Here is a 22,959-nt window from a genome sequence, read left to right on the forward strand (position 1 = left end):
ATTATGGTGGCACGCTATCGCCCGGCCGAGCCTGCCCCGGGCCTCAGAGGCTCTTCATTATGGTGGCACGCTATCGCCAGGTCCGGGCCTGCCTCGGGCCTCAGAGGCTCTTCATTATGGTGGCGCGCTATCGCCCGGCCGGGACTGCCCCGGGCCTCAGAGGCTCTTCATTATGGTGGCACGCTATCGCCCGGCCGGGCCTGCCTCGGGCATCAGAGGCTCTTCATTATGGTGGCGCGCTATCGCCTGGCCGGGCCTGCCCCGGGCCTCAGAGGCTCTTCATTATGGTGGCACGCTATCGCCCGGCCGAGCCTGCACCGGGCCTGAGAGGCTCTTCATTATGGTGGCACGCTATCGCCCGGGCGAGCCTGCCCCAGGCCTCAGAGGCTCTTCATTATGGTGGCACGCTATCGCCCGGCCGGGCCTGCCCTGGGCCTCAGAGGCTCTTCATTATGGTGGCATGCACGCCTGGGCCCCGGTCGAGCCTCAGAGGCTCTTCATTATGGTGGCATGCTATCGCCCGGCCGGGCCTGCCCCGGGCCTCAGAGGCTCTTCATTATGGTGGCACGCTATCGCCCGGCCGGGCCTGCCCCGGGCCTCAAAGGCTCTTCATTACGGTGGCACGCTATCGCTCGGCCGGGCCTGCCCCGGGCCTCAGAGGCTCTTCACTATGGTGGCATGCACGCCTGGGCCCCGGTCGGGCCTCAGAGGCTCATCATTATGGTGGCACAATATCGCCCGGCCGATCCTGCCCCGGGCCTCAGAGGCTCTTCATTATGGTGGCACACTATCGCCCGGCTGAGCCTGCCCCGGGCCTCAGAGGCTCTTCATTATGGTGGCACGCTATCGCTCGGCCGAGCCTGCCCCGGGCCTCAGAGGCTCTTCATTATGGTTGCACGCTATCGCCCGGCCGAACCTGCCCCGGGCCTCAGAGGCTCTTCATTATGGTGGCACGCTATCGCCTGTCCGGGCCTGCCCCGGGCCTCAGAGGCTCTTCATTATGGTGGCACGCTATCGCCCGGCCGAGCCTGCCCCGGGCCTCAGAGGCTCTTCATTATGGTGGCACGCTATCGCCCGGCCGGGCCTGCCCCGGGCCTCAGAGGCTCTTCATTATCGTGGCACGCTATCGCCCGTCCGGGCCTGCCCCGGGCATCAGAGGCTCTTCATTATGGTGGCGCGCTATCGCCGAACCGGGCCGGCCCCGGGCCTCAGAGGCTCTTCATTATGGTGGCACGCTATCGCCTGGCCGAGCCTGCCCCGGGCCTCAGAGGCTCTTCATTATGGTGGCACGCTATCGCCCGGCCGGGCCTGCCCCGGGCCTCAGAGGATCTTCATTATGGTGGCACGCTATCGCCCGGCCGGGCCTGCCCCGGGCCTCAGAGGCTCTTCATTATGGTGGCACGCTATCGCCCGGCCGGGCCTGCCCCGGGCCTCAGAGGCTCTTCATTATGGTGGCACGCTATCGCCCAGCCGGGCCTGCCTCGGGCATCAGAGGCTCTTCATTATGGTGGCAGGCTATCGCCCGGCCGAGCCTGCCCCAGGCCTCAGAGGCTCTTCATTATGGTGGCACGCTATCGCCCGGCCGGGCCTGCCCCGGGCCTCAGAGGCTCTTCATTATGGTGGCACGCTATCGCCCGGCCGGGCCTGCCCCGGGCCTCAGAGGCTCTTCATTATGGTGGCTCGCTATCGCCAGAGCCGAGCCTGCCCCGGGCCTCAGAGGCTCTTCATTATGGTGGCACGCTATCGCCAGAGCCGAGCCTGACCCTGGCCTCAGAGGCTCTTCATTATGGTGGCACGCTATCGCCCGGCCGAGCCTGCCCCGGGCCTCAGAGGCTCTTCATTGTGGTGGCATGCACGCCTGGGCCCCGGTCGGGCCTCAGAGGCTCTTCATTATGGTGGCACGCTATCGCCCGGCCGAGCCTGCCCCGGGCCTCAGAGGCTCTTCATTATGGTGGCACGCTATTGCCCGGCCGGGCCTGCCCTGGGCATCAGAGGCTCTTCATTATGGTGGCGCGCTATCGCCCGGCCGGGCCTGCCCCGGGCCTCAGAGGCTCTTCATTATGGTGGCACGCTATCGCCCGGCCGGGCCTGCCCCGGGCCTCAGAGGCTCTTCACTATGGTGACATGCACGCCTGGGCCCCGGTCGGGCCTCAGAGGCTCATCATTATGGTGGCACGCTATCGCCCGGCTGGGCCTGCCCCGGGGCTCAGAGGCTCTTCATTATGGTGGCACGCTATCGCCCGGCCGAGCCTGCCCCGGGCCTCAGAGGCTCTTTTTTATGGTGGCACGCTATCGCCCGGCCGAGCCTGCCCCGGGCCTCAGAGGCTCTTCATTATGGTAGCACGCTATCGCCCGGCCGAGCCTGCCCCGGGCCTCAGAGGCTCTTTATTATGGTGGCACGCTATCGCCCGGCCGAACCTGTCCCGGGCCTCAGAGGCTCTTCATTATGGTGGCACGGTATCGCCCGGCCGGGCCTGCCCCGGGCTTCAGAGGCTCTTCATTATGGTGGCACGCTATCGCCCGGCCGAGCCTGCCCCGGGCCTCAGAGGCTCTTCATTAAGGTGGCACGCTATCGCCCGGCCGAGACTGCCCCGGGCCTCAGAGGCTCTTCATTATGGTGGCATGCACGCCAGGGCCCCGGTCATGTCTCAGAGGCTCTTCATTATGGTGGCACGCTATCGCCCGGCCGAGCCTGCCCCGGGCCTCAGAGGCTCTTCATTATGGTGGCACGCTATCGCCCGGCCGATCCTGCCCCGGGCCTCAGAGGCTCTTCATTATGGTGGCATGCACGCCTGGGCCCCGGTCGGGCCTCAGAGGCTCTTCATTATGGTGGCACGCTATCGCCCGGCCGAGCCTGCCCCGGGCCTCAGAGGCTCTTCATTATGGTGGCACGCTATCGCCCGGCTGGGCCTGCCCCGGGCCTCAGAGGCTCTTTATTATGGTGGCACGCTATCGCCAGGTCCGGGCCTGCCCCGGGACTCAGAGGCTCTTTATTATGGTGGTACGCTATCGCCCGGCCGATCCTGCCCCGGGCCTCAGAGGCTCTTCATTATGGTGGCACGCTATCGCCCGGCTGGGCCTGCCCCGGGCCTCAGAGGCTCTTTATTATGGTGGCACGCTATCGCCTGGCCGGGCCTGCCCCGGGCCTCAGAGGCTCTTCATTATGGTGGCACGCTATCGCCCGGACGATCCTGCCCCGGGCCTCAGAGGCTCTTCATTATGGTGGCATGCACGCCTGGGCCCCGGTCGGGCCTCAGAGGCTCTTCATTATGGTGGCACGCTATCGCCTGGCCGAGCCTGCCCCGGGCCTCAGAGGCTCTTCATTATGGTGGCACGCTATCGCCCGGCCGGGCCTGCCCCGGGCCTCAGAGGCTCTTCATTATGGTGGCACGCTATCGCCCGGCCGGGCCTGCCCCGGGCCTCAGAGGCTCTTCATTATGGTGGCACGCTATCGCCCGGCAGGGCCTGCCCCGGGCCTCAGAGGCTCTTCATTATGGTGGCACGCTATCGCCCAGCCGGGCCTGCCTCGGGCATCAGAGGCTCTTCATTATGGTGGCGCGCTATCGCCCGGCCGGGCCTGCCCCGGGCCTCAGAGGCTCTTCCTTATGGTGTCACGCTATCGCCCGGCCGAGCCTGCACCGGGCCTCAGAGGCTCTTCATTATGGTGGCACGCTATCGCCCTGCCCCGGGCCTCAGAGGCTCTTCATTATGGTCGCAAGCTATCGCCAGAGCCGAGCCTGCCCCGGGCCTCAGAGGCTCTTCAGTATGGTGGCACGCTATCGCCAGAGCCGAGCCTGACCCTGGCCTCAGAGGCTCTTCATTATGGTGGCCCGCTATCGCCCGGCCGAGCCTGCCCCGTGCCTCAGAGGCTCTTCATTATGGTGGCATGCACGCCTGGGCCCCGGTCGGGCCTCAGAGGCTCTTCATTATGGTGGCACGCTATCGCCCGGCCGAGCCTGCCCCGGGCCTCAGAGGCTCTTCATTATGGTGGCACGCTATCGCCCGGCCGGGCCTGCCCTGGGCATCAGAGGCTCTTCATTATGGTGGCGCGCTATCGCCCGGCCGGGCCTGCCCCGGGCCTCTGAGGCTCTTCATTATGGTGGCACGCTATCGCCCGGCCGGGCCTGCCCCGGGCCTCAGAGGCTCTTCACTATGGTGACATGCACGCCTGGGCCCCGGTCGGGCCTCAGAGGCTCATCATTATGGTGGCACGCTATCGCCCGGCCGGGCCTGCCCCGGGCCTCAGAGGCTCTTTTTTATGGTGGCACGCTATCGCCCGGCCGAGCCTGCCCCGGGCCTCAGAGGCTCTTCATTATGGCAGCACGCTATCGCCCGGCCGAGCCTGCCCCGGGCCTCAGAGGCTCTTCATTATGGTGGCACGCTATCGCCCGGCCGAACCTGCCCCGGGCCTCAGAGGCTCTTCATTATGGTGGCACGGTATCGCCCGGCCGGGCCTGCCCCGGGCTCCAGAGGCTCTTCATTATGGTGGCACGCTATCGCCCGGCCGAGCCTGCCCCGGGCCTCAGAGGCTCTTCATTATGGTGGCACGGTATCGCCCGGCCGGGCCTGCCCCGGGCTTCAGAGGCTCTTCATTATGGTGGCACGCTATCGCCCGGCCGAACCTGCCCCGGGCCTCAGAGGCTCTTCATTATGGTGGCACGGTATCGCCTGGCCGGGCCTGCCCCGTGCCTCAGAGGCTCTTCATTAAGGTGGCACGCTATCGCCCGGCCGAGACTGCCCCGGGCCTCAGAGGCTCTTCATTATGGTGGCATGCACGCCAGGGCCCCGGTCATGTCTCAGAGGCTCTTCATTATGGTGGCACGCTATCGCCCGGCCGAGCCTGCCCCGGGCCTCAGAGGCTCTTCATTATGGTGGCACGCTATCGCCTGGCCGATCCTGCCCCGGGCCTCAGAGGCTCTTCATTATGGTGGCATGCACGCCTGGGCCCCGGTCGGGCCTCAGAGGCTCTTCATTATGGTGGCACGCTATCGCCCGGCCGAGCCTGCCCCGGGCCTCAGAGGCTCTTCATTATGGTGGCACGCTATCGCCCAGCTGGGCCTGCCCCGGGCCTCAGAGGCTCTTTATTATGGTGGCACGCTATCGCCAGGTCCGGGCCTGCCCCGGGACACAGAGGCTCTTTATTATGGTGGCACGCTATCGCCCGGCCGATCCTGCCCCGGGCCTCAGAGGCTCTTCATTATGGTGGCACGCTATCGCCCGGCTGGGCCTGCCCCGTCCCTCAGAGGCTCTTTATTATGGTGGCACGCTATCGCCCGGCCGATCCTGCCCCGGGCCTCAGAGGCTCTTCATTATGGTGGCATGCACGCCTGGGCCCCGGTCGGGCCTCAGAGGCTCTTCATTATGGTGGCACGCTATCGCCCGGCCGGACCTGCTTCGGGCCTCAGAGGCTCTTCATTATGGTGGCACGGTATCGCCCGGCCGGGCCTGCCCCGGGCCTCAGAGGCTCTTCACTATGGTGGCATGCACGCCTGGGCCCCGGTCGGGCCTCAGAGGCTCTTTATTATGGTGGCACGCTATCGCCCGGCCGAGCCTGCCCCGGGCTTCAGAGGATCTTCATTATGGTGGCACGCTATCGCCCGGCCGGGCCTGCCCCGGGCCTCAGAGGCTCTTCATTATGGTGGCACGGTATCGCCCAGCCGGGCCTGCCCCGGGCCTCAGAGGCTCTTCACTATGGTGGCATGCACGCCTGGGCCCCGGTCGGGCCTCAGAGGCTCATCATTATGGTGGCACGCTATCGCCCGGCCGAGCCTGCCCCGGGCATCAGAGGCTCTTCATTATGGTGGCACGCTATCGCCCGGCCGAGCCTGCCCCGGGCCTCAGAGGCTCTTCATTATGGTGGCACGCTATCGCCCGGCCGAGCCAGCCCCGGGCCTCAGAGGCTCTTCATTATGGTGGCACGCTATCGCCCGGCCGAGCCTGCCCCGGGCCTCAGAGGCTCATCATTATGGTGGCACGCTATCGCCCGGCCGAGCCTGCCCCGGGCCTCAGAGGCTCATCATTATGGTGGCACGCTATCGCCCGGCCGAGCCAGCCCCGGGCCTCGGAGGCTCTTCATTATGGTGGCACGCTATCGCCCGGCCGAGCCTGCCCCGGGCCTCAGAGGCTCTTCATCATGGTGGCACGCTATCGCCCGGCCGAGCCTGCCCCGGGCCTCAGAGGCTCTTCATTATGGTTGCACGCTATCGCCCGGCCGGGCCTGCCCCGGGCTTCAGAGGCTCTTCATTATGGTGGCACGCTATCGCCCGGCCGAACCTGCCCCGGGCCTCAGAGGCTCTTCATTATGGTGGCATGGTATCGCCCGGCCGGGCCTGCCCCGTGCCTCAGAGGCTCTTCATTAAGGTGGCACGCTATCGCCCGGCCGAGACTGCCCCGGGCCTCAGAGGCTCTTCATTATGGTGGCATGCACGCCAGGGCCCCGGTCATGTCTCAGAGGCTCTTCATTATGGTGGCATGCTATCGCCCGGCCGAGCCTGCCCCGGGCCTCAGAGGCTCTTCATTATGGTGGCACGCTATCGCCCGGCCGATCCTGCCCCGGGCCTCAGAGGCTCTTCATTATGGTGGCATGCACGCCTGGGCCCCGGTCGGGCCTCAGAGGCTCTTCATTATGGTGGCACGCTATCGCCCGGCCGAGCCTGCCCCGGGCCTCAGAGGCTCTTCATTATGGTGGCACGCTATCGCCCGGCTGGGCCTGCCCCGGGCCTCAGAGGCTCTATATTATGGTGGCACGCTATCGCCAGGTCCGGGCCTGCCCCGGGACTCAGAGGCTCTTTATTATGGTGGCACGCTATCGCCCGGCCGATCCTGCCCCGGGCCTCAGAGGCTCTTCATTATGGTGGCACGCTATCGCCCGGCTGGGCCTGCCCCGGGCCTCAGAGGCTCTTTATCATGGTGGCACGCTATCGCCCGGCCGATCCTGCCCCGGGCCTCAGAGGCTCTTCATTATGGTGGCATGCACGCCTGGGCCCCGGTCGGGCCTCAGAGGCTCTTCATTATAGTGGCACGCTATCGCCCGGCCGGGCCTGCCTCGGGCCTCAGAGGCTCTTCATTATGGTGGCATGCACGCCTGGGCCCCGGCCGGGCCTCAGAGGCTCTTTATTAGGGTGGCACGCTATCGCCCGGCCGGGCCTGCCCCGGGCCTCAGAGGCTCTTCACTAGGTTGGCATGCACGCCTGGGCCCCGGTCATGCCTCAGAGGCTTTTCATTATGGTGGCACGGTATCGCCCGGCCGGGCCTGCCCCGGGCCTCAGAGGCTCTTCACTATGGTGGCATGCACGCCTGGGCCCCGGTCGGGCCTAAGAGGCTCATCATTATGGTGGCACGCTATCGCCCGGCCGAGCCTGCCCCGGGCCTCAGAGGCTCTTCATTATGGTGGCACGCTATCGCCTGGCCGAGCCTGCCCCGGGCCTCAGAGGATTTTCATTATGGTGGCACGCTATCGCCCGGCCGAGCCTGCCCCGGGCCTCAGAGGCTCTTCATTATGGTGGCACGCTATCGCCCGGCCGAGCCTGCCCCGGGCCTCAGAGGCTCTTCATTATGGTTGCACGCTATCGCCCGGCCGAACCTGCCCCGGGCCTCAGAGGCTCTTCATTATGGTGGCACGCTATCGCCCGGCCAGGCCTGCCCCGGGCTTCAGAGGCTCTTCATTATGGTGGCACGCTATCGCCCGGCCGAGCCTGCCCCGGGCCTCAGAGGCTCTTCATTATGGTGGCACGCTATCGCCCGGCCGAGCCTGCCCCGGGCCTCAGAGGCTCTTCATTATGGTGGCATGCACGCCTGGGCCCCGGTCATGCCTCAGAGGCTCTTCATTATGGTGGCACGCTATCGCCCGGCCGAGCCTGCCCCGGGCCTCAGAGGCTCTTCATTATGGTGGCACGCTATCGCCCGGCCGGGCCTGCCCCGGGCCTCAGAGGCTCTTCATCATGGTGGCACGCTATCGCCCGGCGGAGCCTGCCCCGGGTCCCAGAAGCTCTTCATTATGGTGGCACGCTATCGCCCGGCCGGGCCTGCCCCGGGCCTCAGAGGCTCTTCATTATGGTGGCATGCTATCGCCCGGCCGAGCCTGCCCCGGGCCTCAGAGGCTCTTCATTATGGTGTCACGCTATCGCCCGGCCGGGCCTACCCCGGGCCTCAGAGGCTCTTCATCATGGTGGCACGCTATTGCCCGGCGGAGCCTGCCCCGGGTCCCAGAAGCTCTTCATTATGGTGGCACGCTATCGCCCGGCCGGGCCTGCCCCGGGCCTCAGAGGCTCTTCATCATGGTGGCACGCTATCGCCCGGCCGGGCCTGCCCCGGGCCTCAGAGGCTCTTCATTATGGTGGCACGCTATCGCCCGGCCGGGCCTGCCCCGGGCCTCAGAGGCTCATCATTATGGTGGCACGCTATCGCCCGGCCGGGCCTGCCCCGGGCCTCAGAGGCTCATCATTATGGTGGCACGCTATCGCCCGGCTGAGCCTGCCCCGGGCCTCAGAGGCTCATCATTATGGTGGCACGCTATCGCACGGCCGGGCCTGCCCTGGGCCTCAGAGGCTCATCATTATGGTTGCACGCTATCGCGTGCCGGTCCTGCCCCGGGCCTCAGAGGCCCTTCATTATGGTGGCACGCTATCGCCAGGGCCGGGCCTGCCCCGGGACTCAGAGGCTCTTTATTATGGTGGCACGCTATCGCCCGGCCGAGCCTGCACCGGGCCTCAGAGGCTCTTCATTATGGTGGCACGCTATCGCCCGGCCGAGCCTGCCCCAGGCCTCAGAGGCTCTTCATTATGGTGGCACGCTATCGCCAGAGCCGAGCCTGCCCCGGGCCTCAGAGGCTCTTCATTATGGTGGCACGCTATCGCCCGGCCGAGCCTGCCCCGGGCCTCAGAAGCTCTTCATTATGGTGGCACGCTATCGCCCGGCCGGGCCTGCCCCGGGCCTCAGAGGCTCTTCATTATGGTGGCACGCTATCGCCCGGCCGGGCCTGCCCCGGGCCTCAGAGGCTCTTCATTATGGTGGCACGCTATCGCCCGGCCGAGCCTGCCCCGGGCCTCAGAGGCTCTTCATTATGGTGGCACGCTATCGCCCGGCCGAGCCTGCCCCGGGCCTCAGAGGCTCTTCATTATGGTGGCACGCTATCGCCCGGCCGAGCCTGCCCCAGGCCTCAGAGGCTCTTCATAATGGTTGCACGCTATCGCCCGGCCGAACCTGCCCCGGGCCTCAGAGGCTCTTCATTATGGTGGCACGCTGTCGCCCGGCCGGGCCTGCCCCTGGCTTCAGAGGCTCTTCATTATGGTGGCACGCTATCGCCCGGCCTGGCCTGCCCTGGGCATCAGAGGCTCTTCATTATGGTGGCACGCTATCGCCCGGCCGAGCCTGCCCCGGGCCTCAGAGGCTCTTCATTATGGTGGCACGCTATCGCCCGGCCGAGCCTGCCCCGGGCCTCAGAGGCTCTTCATTATGGTGGCATGCACGCCTGGGCCCCGGTCATGCCTCAGAGGCTCTTCATTATGGTGGCACGCTATCGCCCGGCCGAGCCTGCCCCGGGCCTCAGAGGCTCTTCATTATGGTGTCACGCTATCGCCCGGCCGGGCCTGCCCCGGGCCTCAAAGGCTCTTCATTATGGTGGCACGCTATCGCCCGGCCGAGCCTGCCCCGGGCCTCAGAGGCTCTTCTTTATGGCGGCACGCTATCGCCCGGCCGTGCCTGCCCAGGGCCTCAGAGGCTCTTCATTATGGTGGCACGCTATCGCCCGGCTGGGCCTGCCCCGGGCCTCAGAGGCTCTTCGTCATGGTGGCACGCTATCGCCCGGCGGAGCCTGCCCCGGGTCTCAGAAGCTCTTCATTATGGTGGCACGCTATCGCCCTGCCCCGGGCCTCAGAGGCTCTTCATTATGGTGGCATGCACTTCCGAGCCTGCCCGACCCTCAGAGGCTCTTCATTATGGTAGCACGCTATCGCCCGGCCGGGCCTGCCCGGGGCCTCAGAGGCTCTTCATTATGGTGGCACGCTATCGCCAGGGCCGAGCCTGCCCCGGGCCTCAGAGGCTCTTCATTATGGTGGCACGCTATCGCCCGGCTGGGCCTGCCCCGGGCCTCAGAGGCTCTTCATCTTGGTGGCACGCTATCGCCAGGCCGGGCCTGCCCCGGGCCTCAGAGGCTCTTCATTATGGTGGCACGCTATCGCCCGGCCGGGCCTGCCCCGGGCCTCAGAGGCTCATCATTATGGTGGCACGCTATCGCCCGGCCGGGCCTGCCCCGGGCCTCAGAGGCTCTTCATTATGGTGGCACGCTATCGCCAGGGCCGGGCCTGCCCCGCGACTCAGAGGCTCTTTATTATGGTGGCACGCTATCGCCCGGCCGAGCCTGCCCCGGGCCTCAGAAGCTCTTCATTATGGTGGCACGCTATCGCCCGTCCGGGCCTGCCCCGGGCCTCAGAGGCTCTTCATTATGGTGGCACGCTATCGCCCGGCCGGGCCTGCCCCGGGCCTCAGAAGCTCTTCATTATGGTGGCACGCTATCGCCAGGGCCGGGCCTGCCCCGGGCCTCAGAGGCTCTTCATTATGGTGGCACGCACGCCTGGGCCCCGGTCGGGCCTCAGAGGCTCATCATTATGGTGGCACGCTATCGCCCGGCCGGGCCTGCCCCGGGCCTCAGAGGCTCTTCATTATGGTGGCACGCTATCGCCCGGCCGGGCCTGCCCCGGGCCTCAGAAGCTCTTCATTATGGTGGCACACTATCGCCCGGCCGGGCCTGCCCCGGGCCTCAGAGGCTCTTCATTATGGTGGCATGCTTTCCCCCGGCCGGGCCTGCCCCGGGCCTCAGAGGCTCTTCATTATGGTGGCACGCTATCGCCAGGGCCGGGCCTGCCCCGAGGCTCAGAGGCTCTTCTTTATGGTGGCACGCTATCGCCCGGCCAGGCCTGCCCCGGGCCTCAGAGGCTCTTCATTATGGTGGCACGCATGCCTGGGCCCCGGTCGGGCCTTAGAGGCTCATCATTATGGTGACACGCTATCGCCCGGCCGGGCCTGCCCCGGGCCTCAGAGGCTTGCTGCTCTTCATTGAATTAAATAGCGGGCCCCTGAGCCTCCTCATTCATTAAATCATCAGTATTTAGCAGGGATGGCAAACTGGAGGCAGCTTCGGGTCCTCCTCGACGCTAATCCTGCAGAAGACGGACCACTCCTGGTCACAAAGGAAGAGAAGCTAAATTTGCGCTATGACATCCATTCCACACCTGGAAGAGCTATGTAGTAGCCGGTGTTTACAGCACTTTGATTACAGCTGTTTCCGTTTTATGTAGTTCTTAATACAATTGGGCAATAATTTTCTAAGCATTAACAAATGTATCAAGTAAAAGTGATTTGCGGATCACACTGTGAAAAATCGGCCAGCCGGGATTTGAACTTACTGCTTGCTGCTTCTGTGGTCAGTAATGTCCACAGAGACCACGTTTCCTCCCGTGAAAAATATATTTGACATTCAAGTCACCCGGAAACTGGTTTGGATCCGGAGGCTTACTGGGAGCGGACCTGTAGGCACTTTCAGGATTTTTGTCTGAGAAAAAGACAGGGCGAGGCGAACTGGAATGCGCCCCTCCCCTATTTTATTTTGATATGTCTTGTGCACCTTTATTGTTGGGAAATCAGCCTGGCTCTCCTCAGTCTGAAAAAAACATTGGCTAAAAGTAGAAATAGCTTTGTTTTCAAAATGTACACATTGCCAAAGTGGTCCCTGTCACCGAATGGAACTACATTGTGTGTGGATGTTATTTTTTTGAATGGGAAGAATGTGATCACCTGAGGTAAAACAGCCAATGGATGGAGTGGGCTGACCTGTTACCCCAAGCTGCATGCTATAGCGGGCGTATAAAAATGGTAATGACTCAACAACAGACCAATGGATGAAGAGGGCCTGCTGAAGGCCCTATAAGTAATTATATCACACATATTATTTCTGGATTCTGTAAGATCAAAAGGTCTTGGCTAGAACCAGACCTAATTCTGTCAGATGTTGTCAGCTGTAGCCATGGCCCTGGATCCTTAGCATTGTTCATTACTCTTTTGTTAACTTACAATGCTTTCGCTGACTGCCGCCTTCTTCAAATATATAAAATTAGACCATTTCGAAAAATCTGCAGGAAATTTACAAGATGTCCCAAATCTACAGGAAATTCAAAAATCTGTGATTAGTTGAAATAGAGGGAAAGTCAACATCCTGTGATTCTGGGCAAATCACTTTAATCTCTCAGTGACTATAAAATGAATGTGACCTTGTGTAATGTAACTGGTGCTCATGTAAAGCACTACCACGCTTAGGGAGAGTTCAGACTATGTAAACTGCAGCAATAATTTTAATAAATAGGGTGGAACATCATCAAACTAGAGCTGGAAGGGACCACGCATCGCATCACTGGACGTCATCACATCTTAATACAATTACACAACAGTTGAAAAAGTATAGCAAAATATAGCAAGTATAGCATCAAATTCTACATCTGAATCCTCACAAGAGGTTGAAAAGTGCTAAGTGCCAGTACAACGCAGTGTTCTTTCCTTGCTGTGCTGTGATCTGTTATTTCACTAGCTGCGTGTGTTGTATGTTGTTTCAGTGTCAGTGATGGGTCAGAGCAGCCTTTAATGTCTGCTGTTGGAGTTGCAAGCACACTGCATGTGAAGGCTGTTGTAGTAATCAGGCTGTCATTGAAGGCTTTTGGGTCTATATTTTCAGAGTTGTTTTACTGTCTTTGCTGCGTTGGTGATCCACCACCAGACTATTTGTTTTCTGCCATTCCAGCTTATTTGCTTTGTGTTATGCAAAGCTTGGGTTCTGCCATTGCAGTGTATTGGCTTTATTTTATGCATAGCTTGGGTTCTGCCATTGCAGTGTATTTGTTTTATGCATTGCTTGGTTTCCGCCATTGCAGTGTATTTGTTTTGGTTTTATGCATTGCTTGGTTCTGCCATTGCAGTGTATTTGCTTTGTTTTATGCATTGCTTGGTTTCCGCCATTGCAGTGTATTTGTTTTGGTTTTATGCATTGCTTGGTTCTGCCATTGCAGTGTATTTGCTTTGTTTTATGCATTGCTTGGTTTCCGCCATTGCAGTGTATTTGTTTTATGCATTGCTTGGTTTCCGCCATTGCAGTGTATTTGTTTTATGCATTGCTTGGTTTCCGCCATTGCAGTGTATTTGTTTTGGTTTTATGCATTGCTTGGTTCTGCCATTGCAGTGTATTTGCTTTGTTTTATGCATTGCTTGAGTTCTGCCATTGCAGTGTATTTGTTTTGGTTTTAGGCATTGCTTGGTTCTGCCATTGCAGTGTATTTGCTTTGTTTTATGCATTGCTTGGTTTCCGCCATTGCAGTGTATTTGTTTTGGTTTTAGGCATTGCTTGGTTCTGCCATTGCAGTGTATTTGCTTTGTTTTATGCATTGCTTGGCTTCTGCTATTGCTGTGTATTTATTTGATTTGTTTTATGCATTGCTTGGTTTCTGCCATTGCAATGTATTTGCTTAGTTTTATGCATTGCTTGGTTCTGCCATTGCAGTGTATTTGCTTTGTTTTATGCATTGCTTGGTTTCCGCCATTGCAGTGTATTTGTTTTGGTTTTATGCATTGCTTGGTTCTGCCATTGCAATGTATTTGCTTTGTTTTATGCATTGCTTGGTTCTGCCATTGCAGTGTATTTGCTTTGTTTTATGCATTGCTTGGCTTCTGCTATTGCTGTGTATTTATTTGATTTGTTTTATGCATTGCTTGGTTCTTCCATTGCAGTGTATTTGCTTTGTTTTATGCATTGCTTGGCTTCTGCTATTGCTGTGTATTTATTTGATTTGTTTTATGCATTGCTTGGTTCTTCCATTGCAGTGTATTTGCTTTGTTTTATGCATTGCTTGGCTTCTGCTATTGCTGTGTATTTATTTGATTTGTTTTATGCATTGCTTGGTTTCTGCCATTGCAATGTATTTGCTTTGTTTTATGCATTGCTTGGGTTCTGCCATTGCAGTGTTTTTGCTTTATTTTATGCATTGCTTGGGTTCTGCCATTGCAGTTTTTGCATTCAGTGTTTGAAGTGTCCGTGATGTGTCTGATGCGGTTTTAGGTTCTGCCATAGCAATGTTTGCAATATGTTATTACAGTGCCTGTGATCTGCACTTGCTCAATTTCTGATACTGTGGTCATTATCTGGTATTGCACAGTTCTTGATGCTGCATTGCAAAGTTTGCGATCTAAAATTTCTTTATTCATGATCTGCTGTCTTGTTTTTTTGTTTTCTTTTGCAGTGTTCTTGTATTGTCCCTGCAGTCGTGATGTGACTTTGCAGATTTCTTTATCTGGCTTTGCATGTGTTTTTTTACTTGGCACTGCAGTGTTTATGATTTGATTTGTCTTTGGAATGTTAATGATCAAGCATTGTGTTGTGATTTTAGAATGTTTTTGGTTTATCTCTGCAGTGGTCTTGGTAGAGTTATTTCACTGTTCATATTGTGTCATTGTTCTGAACCATTGCAATGTTAATGATCAGGCTTTCCAGTGTTCATGATAGTCCTTTGCAGTGTTTGTGATCTGCCAGGGTAGTGCTTTTCCTTGCAGGGTTCCTGTTCTGTAATTGCTCTGTTCGTGCTCTGTCAATCCAGTGTTCCCAATGTGCCACTGCAATGTTCATCTGTGGAAAAGGAATTGAATGGAAAAGGACACATAGTCACAACCAATAAAAGAGAGGGGCACTCTCCTGGGGAAGTAGAGGTTTTAATTTTTAGGTCTGCCCCATCCGACAGCAGAAGCCATTCGGTTGCAAAATACCTGTTGTGGGCTCACCAAGAACCTACAGTAGGCTTAAATCCCCCCATTGCTTGACTTTATTGACACCGCCATTTCCCTGCTTTTTAATTAGATGCTTTTCTTGTCAGTCTTGGTCCCTCTTGTTTTCGTCCCTCCCCTGGAGCAGAGCCTCTTCACCATCCTTTTGGTTGGCTGACTTGCGTTCTTTAACCGCTTATTTTTAGGTACCTACTTTGTAGATCAGGATTGACAGCACATCTGTCACCAGATGTAATGTGAAAAATATTGAAAAGACCTTTTAGCGGCACTACAGAGAGGACGGCTTTGGCTCCGGCCATATGTTAGGCAGGGGTACTTTTAATGATTGGGCAGAATTTGCGTGCTTCCACAGAAGAAAGGGCTTCCTCTCCACGCAACTATGATTATTTTATTTTCCAGCTGCCTGAGCCAGCCCAATATGGCTGCTAGAGCATGAACTTTCAGGAGCACACGCCTGACATTATAACACCGTTAAAGTGTCTTAGATAACTAAATCATTTACAGTGTTTGTTGTTCTCTGGTAGCAGTGCAGGTGGTAATAGGGCGTGCATGAGGAATGTACTGCAGTCGTAGGACCCTTCCCTTCCTTTATTAACTGAGTGCAGTTGTGTGTATGAGAGCAGTATGTGAAGTCCAGGTTGACACAAATGTACACAGATTTTTAGGTTTTGCTTGATAGTGTAATTGTCACCTTACTTTATTCCGTCAACAAAAAAAGAGCTTTCAGACTACTAATGAGAGAGGTGTTAAAGCTCCACCCACCTGCTGGTTGCTCTGAGGGCGGCATCTGAATGAGCCAACTTTGTGTCCACTAAAAAGACTGTTTGTATTGCACTTTTTAGCTTGTTTCAAAGCTTATGCCTAATACATCAGAAGTGACTTTTTCTGGGGTAAGCAAATCAGTGGCGTAACATAGGCCCCAGCAGCCCCTGCAGTGCAGGGGGGGCAGAAATGCGGAGGGCCCCGAGCTCCAGAGGGATCCCTCAAGGCAGTACCCTGGGCTGAGAGCTCCTGAGTAAGTATGAAAGGGGGGCCCCTCCATGCCCTTTGCAGGGGGGCCCCCCTCAGGTTTAGTTATGCCACATGGGTTTGGGCTGCTGTCCTGAAGTCTGCAGAAGAGATTAAAGGTTTTGTTTATTTTAAAGGTAAAATTAAAACTCCCATCTCAATAAGCTCCAGTTTTTTTAGGTTTATTGGCATACACTTTCAGAATGAGATTTAGGTCAAGATATCAGAGACTACTCTCATTAAACTCAGGGGTTCCGGATTGAGGTTGGAGAGCTGGATGGGAGAATAGAGCCATGGGGCACATCTCAATTTAGGGGCTAAATGGGGCTTTAAGGAACCTTATTTTTACAAACTGTGACTTTCAAGAGAGTTAAATAAGGAGAGATGTTCAACAAACTGGTGTGCACATTCGGTACAGTACTTAAGTACACTTTTTTTCAAGAGATAAAGACAAAGAAATGGAAAGCAATCAAATGTTCAGATCTTTAGGCTGGCTATCTCATCAGTTATCCTTCAATCACTCAGATTTGTTCCCAAATTTATTTCTGACTGAGATATGGAACCAACCAGATTATAAGAGTTGACTATTATGTGCGATGCAAAAGTCAATTGATCAAAGTTTTCTGTTTGGTTTTCGCTCAAATCTCTAATCTCCCACTGTCGATTTCAATTGCAGGTACATGTGTCAGAGACAGATGCTGTGGAATCGCACCACTGGCAAGTACTTCATTCTCACAGGGTTTTCCCTCTGCTCAGATGTTCAGGTTGCCGTGTTTGCTGGTTTCCTGCTTATCTACCTCATCGCGCTGTTTGGAAACCTCATCGTTATCGCAGTCATCAGAACCACAAAGAAGCTCCACACCCCTATGTATTTCTTCCTGTCTGTCCTCTCCTTCCTCGACATTGTCTCTGTCTCGGTCACAGTCCCCAGAATGCTGAAGGATCTATGGACTCAGCAGAAGCAAATTTCTTTTCATGAGTGTATTACCCAAGTGTTTGTCATCTTTTCACTGACAGCTTCAGAGGCTCTTCTTCTCACTGTCATGAGCTATGATCGTTATACCGCCATCTGCCACCCATTAAACTACGCAACCCTCATGAGCAGGCAGCTATGTATCAATATGATATCTCTTTCCTTGATGGGAGGTATGCTCTTCTCCTTTGTAAATACATTTCTTGTTTCTCAATTACCCTTTTGTGGACACAACAGGATTGACAATTTTTTGTGTGAATTTCCAGCCCTGCTGAAGCTGGCCTGTGCAGATACCTTGATCAATGAGATTGTGATCTTCATACTGGCTGGGGGTGCAGGATCCGTGGTCATCGGGATCATCCTCACCTCCTACATACATATTATTAGAGTGATCCTGAACATCCCTTCCGCAGAGGGAAGGAGGAAGGTCTTCTCCACCTGCTCTGCTCACCTCATGGTGGTTTTCCTGTTCTTCGGGACCGGGGCTGCAACCCACCTGACTCCTCCAAGCAGCCAAGAGCAGCCAGATAAGCTGGCATCACTGTTTTATACAGTGTTTACCCCAATGTTGAATCCAATTATTTATAGTCTGAGGAATGAAGATGTGAAACAGGCTCTAGGAAAAGCATTTCACAAGAAAAGCAGATACTGATGAGGTGTTCAACACTTCCTCAGTAAAAGACTCTCAAATGTGTCCAAAGCAATATTAGCCACTTCTCCTTTATCTTTTGAATATCACTCAACTACCAATATTACCCCTTTTGATCATGTTGTGGCCATGTACTGCCCATAAGATAACCTACAGGCTGCTTTTTTTATTTCTGGTATCTTCACCCTTATTCCTAGCAATCATTATTAGATTATCCTACTCGCCTGATTTCTCACTTGAATACCACTGTAAAATATTTGCTTGGGCCCTACACACTCTCACCAAAACCCATGTTACCTTTCTCAGCAATCTGCTTATTGGTCATCCACTCCCAGACATATTTCAGCCACTAGCCCTTCTGTCAGCAGGCCCCCAACTCAAGAGCACCATCACCAAGTGCAAAACACCCCTAAATAACCTAACATCATTCTTAAAACAAAATTATTCCAAAGTAAATTCACAAATATCTTAGTGCATACTGAACTTAAGGATACTCACTATCCCCTTTACACCTGCAACTCCTTTTCCTCAGACCTTGATTACACCCACTACCAAACAGTTGAAAGCCATAAGGGGGACAATCCTTCATAAACAAATAAAAATCCTAACTTCAGAACATCCTGAGGCTTACAAACGGGCACTGTCCACCCTCAGATCTACCCTTATATCAGCTAAATCCTCACACTACCAAGACTCAATAACCTCTGTACACTCCAACTCTTATGGACTCTCTAGCACTATCTTCTCTCCTCCTTGCACACCTTTTTTCACGTTCGTCCATGTCCCCATACAACTTTCCCTTTTTGGTAGTGGCTATTAATGCAGCTGCTGGGAAAAAAGTTAACTTCCACTGCTATTTACATGGCTACTGGTTAAATAGCAGAGACTATGCACTATCTGGTGGGTGTCCGTGAAAATAGGTAGAAATGTCATTATTAAACCAGCCGCCGACTGAATAGCAGAGTATTGTAAAATTGGTTCTGCCATTTAGTACGCCTGTTTTAAAAAAGTTTTTTTAGACCTGGGTGGAGTTTGCAGTGTTCCGCTATGTGGCACACCGCAAATGACCAAAAAACTCCATCACTCCATGCAAAGTTCGGCAAGCGGTGAAGCGCATTTGGTTGCTCTGTTTGTGCTGATTTTTAGAGCGGGGTGTTTGTCCAGAAGTGGAAATCAATCAAGCTTGGGACAGTGGCTAGGGAGAGGTCGGCTGAGCAGAGGTTTCTCTTCGGGCATGGAAGGAGATTCGGTCATGGAGGTATTGGGTTCCGGTGTTGTGGAGGGCCTTTTTAGGCATGAGTAATAAGCTTGAAAGTTATTCTTCTTTCGACGCGAGCCAGTGAATGTTGCAGAGGTGTTGGGTTATGTGGTTGTGCCATGGGATATCGAGGAAAAGTCTGGGTGCGGTGTTCTGGATGGTCTGGAGTTTGCTAAGGAGTTTTTTGTTGATTCTGGAATAGAGGCATTGCTGTAGTCCAGTCTGCTGGTAATGAGCGCATAAGTGTTGGTTTTCTTGGAGTCAGGGGGGATCCACTTGAACACTTTGCGGAATATGCAGAGGGTGTTGAAGCATGCAGGGGATAAAGCATTGATCCGGCGATTCATGGTGAGTGATGAGGCGAGTATGATGCCAAGGTTGCCTGCATGGTCTGTTGGGGTGGGTTAGTCTCTGAGGGCAGGGGCAACAAGGTTTCATCCCATGCAAAGGGAGCGGAGCCGAGGATGAGGACTTATATTTTCTCTGAGTTGAGTTTCAGGCACCTGTTCCACATCCAGGTGGAGACGGCTTTCATCCCCTCTTGGAAGTTGTGCCTGGTGATCTCAGGTTCCTTGGTGAGAAAGAAGATGAGCTGGGTGTCATCGGCGTAGGTGACAATGTTGAGCCCGTGGTTTCTGACGATGGTGGCAAGGGAGGCCATGTAGACGTTGAAGAGTGTAGGGCTGAGGGAGGATCTTTGGGGTACTCCGCATTTGATCTCTGTAGGTTCTAAAAGGAATGCAAGAGTCTTATTCTCTGTGTTCTGTCTAAGAAAAATGATTGTATCCAGTGTAAGGTCTCTCCTTGGATGCCGGCATCATGTAGTCTGGTGGCTAGTGTGCAGCGAGAGATGGTGTTGAAGGCTGCTGATAGGTCCAGGAGGATGAGGGCTGCCGTAGGGCCTTGGTCAAGGAAGGCATGGATGTTTTTGGTGGCGGCGAGGAGGGGGCTCTTGGTACTGTGGTTCCTGCAGAATCCAGATTGAGAAGTGCCTAGGATGTTGTTGGTTTCCACGAAGTGTACTAGATGGGTGTTGACAGCCTTTCGATGACTTTGGCTGCAAAAGGAAGCAGTGAGATGGACCTGAAGTTGTTGAGGTCCGTCGGGTCTGCGGAGGGCTTGTTTAGGAGGGGGTTGACTTCAGAGTGCTTCCATTTGTTGGGGAATGGGACTCTCTCGAGGGACCAGTTGATAGTTCAGCATAGCTTGGGTGTAATGGCGGCCCTGTAGAAATTGCAGTGGGAAAGGGTCAGAAAGTGCTCCGGAATGGATGGTCCAGGGGTCAAAAGAACATCAGGGTGAATGGCACTTTGTACCCCGCAAGAGGGTGCAGCTTCCTTCTGCTGCTTGGGTAGATGTTCTACTAGAGCAGCAGCGTCTTTAACACAAACGGATGGTTTCTCAACCTGAGCGGTCGCAATCAACCACAAGCGCCTGTGTTGAGAAATGTCGCGGGGAGATGGTCTAGGGTTGGATTTTCCACGCTCGTGCTCACCAAATTAACGTTTGTGACGTGAGCGAGAAAAAAGCGCTGGTCCTTCTTGGAACTCTTTGTGCTCCACAGAGGGCGGAAAACTCCACAAACTCCGCAAATGGAGCGGAGCTCAACTTCCCGGCCTAGTTTTTTCATCACCCATGTTTGGACTTTTTAATGTCAGTGTGTTTGACTACTAGTGTCTCACCTATGGTAATCACATGATAAATGGACTGTGCGTGTGTACCGCTAGTGTCCACCTTTTAAGATGAGGTTTATGTGATGCAGCTAGGGTAAGGGGCATGTGGATGCTTATATACAGGCTCATGTGCACATACACGCTCATCCGTATGCAGGCTGCACTTGTGTGACGACCATCATGCGCCACCCAGTAACTGCGCACTTGTAGCCCAGCTCAGATGGGAATCTACAGGGTTAGATTTTGTCCTGGGGAAGACCTTATAATATTAGTTGACATTCATAGATAAAGTCAGTATGGTTTACTGTTTTATCTTCAGTGACACTTTATTATACACATTATACACATATTATTTATCTGCCTTAGAGTGCAGTTTTGCTTTCCTTTGGCCTACAAAGTCCAGCAAGATAACAAATGGGGTGCAAAGTGTTCCCCCAGTTCAAATATGCAAGTCCCAAGTGTTATAATCCATAAGTTTTATTAATCCTATTATTATTGTTGGGCTATGCGCTAGCTTTTCATAGGTTACGGAATGTGTTTTTTACATGATGTTATTAGTACCTGGTATCTTCCTCCACCCCTCCCTTTCCTTCCCCTTTGGAACGTTCCTTACCCTTGAAGGGTGCTTTAGAATGTTGACAGTGTGTAGACTGATCTTGAGGAGAGCGTTGTTCTGAAGAGTCCTGTTTTCCTGGTGGCACTGTGGAGGCCGTGAATAAAGAAGAAGTTACACAGCTCCTGTCTGGTATCTTTTTACACTGGCGACGACTGGTCTGCATGAGGGAGCAGAGCGGCCATCCTTCCCTTTTGTGTTATCCACCAGCTAAACCTTGGGGCCTGCAGGGTTAAGGTACATTTAATGATCCAAAACCATTGGGCAGGTCATCGCCTTTAACAAGATATTCAAACATCACCAACAGCAGCAGCAGCGCTTTCCATTGCATTTATTTAAAGACTTTGTAAATTCCCTGCAGTATACTTGCTGTACCATGAAAGGCTTGGTTTTTCTTATCGTGGGTCATTATACTATAATTACCAACCTTCGTGAGTAGCGAGAGGCATACTGAACATTTATGAGTAAATATTCTCTTTGTGTAGCCAAGCGTGAAGGGAGGCCCGTGCTTAGAGTGCCTGCTGAGTGTAATCATTTACATGCTCCATGTTAAGAGCGGCTGAAGTCTTCGAGTATCCTGGCTAGATGAACTTTGTTTGAACTATGAGCGCTTAACGTTGTGGAAAGTCGAGCGCGAAGGGAGAATTGTGAGGACAGCGCCTGCTGGGCATATTCTGTTGTAACGCCGTGCTATGAGAGTCTGTGACTTCGAGCATGCCGAATAATTTAACAAGCTCAGCCTTCATCACTGTAGGTGTGAGGCATCTCTTCGCTCGGCCAGACCCGAGCGTCTCCGTTCCAGTCAGCTGCTCTCCCCTCAGCTGAAGCGTGCGCGATAGCACGTCCCTGACGCTAGAGGGCATTTGCCTTTGTCATTTCCAGTGCTCTGACATTCTGCTGCTCCTCGCTGTAAGGCAGCCTGGAAATATTGGTGCTACTATTTAAACTTTACCTGGCAGATTTTTATGAGGAGGATTTTGATTCCGATCTCTGTCAGTACAGGAGTGTTGCTTATGATATATTTCCAGCTATTCTTTCATTCTCGCTGACAGGCTCAGCCTTCATTGAAATTAGCCTGTCTGGTTAATATTTCTTGTGCTAACAGCGGTGGACACGCGCTCAAAGGAACATTAATCTCCTTCGTTTCCACACCTTTCACATCCATCCTTTAAATATTAATCTGCCTGCTCAAAGTTTTTGGTTTATCATCGGCCATCACGCTGACAGGCACAGCTGTCATTCTAAATATATTACGTCCATCACGCTGACAGGCACAGCTTTTAGATTCTAGTGCATTTCAGCCATTCTTTCAAGACCCATCACGCTGACAGGCACAGCTGTCCATTCAAAATTAAGCCTGTCTGAGAAAATTTATTTTAGGTTATTTCTATCCTTCACGCTGACAGGCACAGCTTTGTGATACTACGGGCACTGTTATATAAGCCTACCAGCTCAGGCAGGGATATAATATGGTCCTACTACTGTGACTTAATGCAATCCAAGCCATACATATTGTAAAACTATTGATATCAAGTTAGCTGGCATGTAATGGTATTTTAGAGCCATACTTAAGTGATTCCCTTTCATGCACTGTGCATTTTTCTCCTTTGTTTTCCAGCATTTCTTACAGATGGTGTCTTATTTCCTTTAAGAGGGTAATTGCTGTAGTCTATTATTATATCCCTGGAAGTACTTGTGCTTAACACCATTATGGCTGCGTCCAATATGTCACAACCCACACCTTTTTTAAATGAGTGTGGCGAACCCAACATGCAGTGGAAAGAATGGGTAAGATTGTTTAAGTTATATTTAATTGCGATAGGGGGGAGAAATGCAGTGCTTTTAGAAGGCAACATGTCCTCCTCCACAATCTAGGCAACCGGGGTAGGAAGATATTCGACACATTCCCTAAACCAGAACTGGAGGATGCATCCAATGTGTACGAAGTATCGTTAATTAAGTTGGGTATCC

The 22,959-nt window shown here is 54.7% G+C and overlaps 1 protein-coding gene across 1 annotated transcript in view; it reads left to right on the forward strand.

Annotated features, from left to right (window-relative positions):
* Positions 1-17,447, forward strand: part of LOC147678815 (olfactory receptor 2C1-like) — a 37,998-nt gene extending 20,551 nt beyond the window's left edge. Inside the window, exon 3 of the mRNA XM_086945736.1 lies at positions 16,499-17,447. Coding sequence (XP_086801862.1) covers positions 16,499-17,447 — 949 coding nt within the window. The remainder of the gene's footprint in view (positions 1-16,498) is intronic.
* The last annotated feature ends 5,512 nt before the right edge of the window (positions 17,448-22,959 follow it).

This window comes from Lissotriton vulgaris, chromosome 12 (genome assembly GCF_964263255.1).
Source record: "Lissotriton vulgaris chromosome 12, aLisVul1.2, whole genome shotgun sequence".
Lineage (NCBI taxonomy): Eukaryota > Metazoa > Chordata > Amphibia > Caudata > Salamandridae > Lissotriton > Lissotriton vulgaris.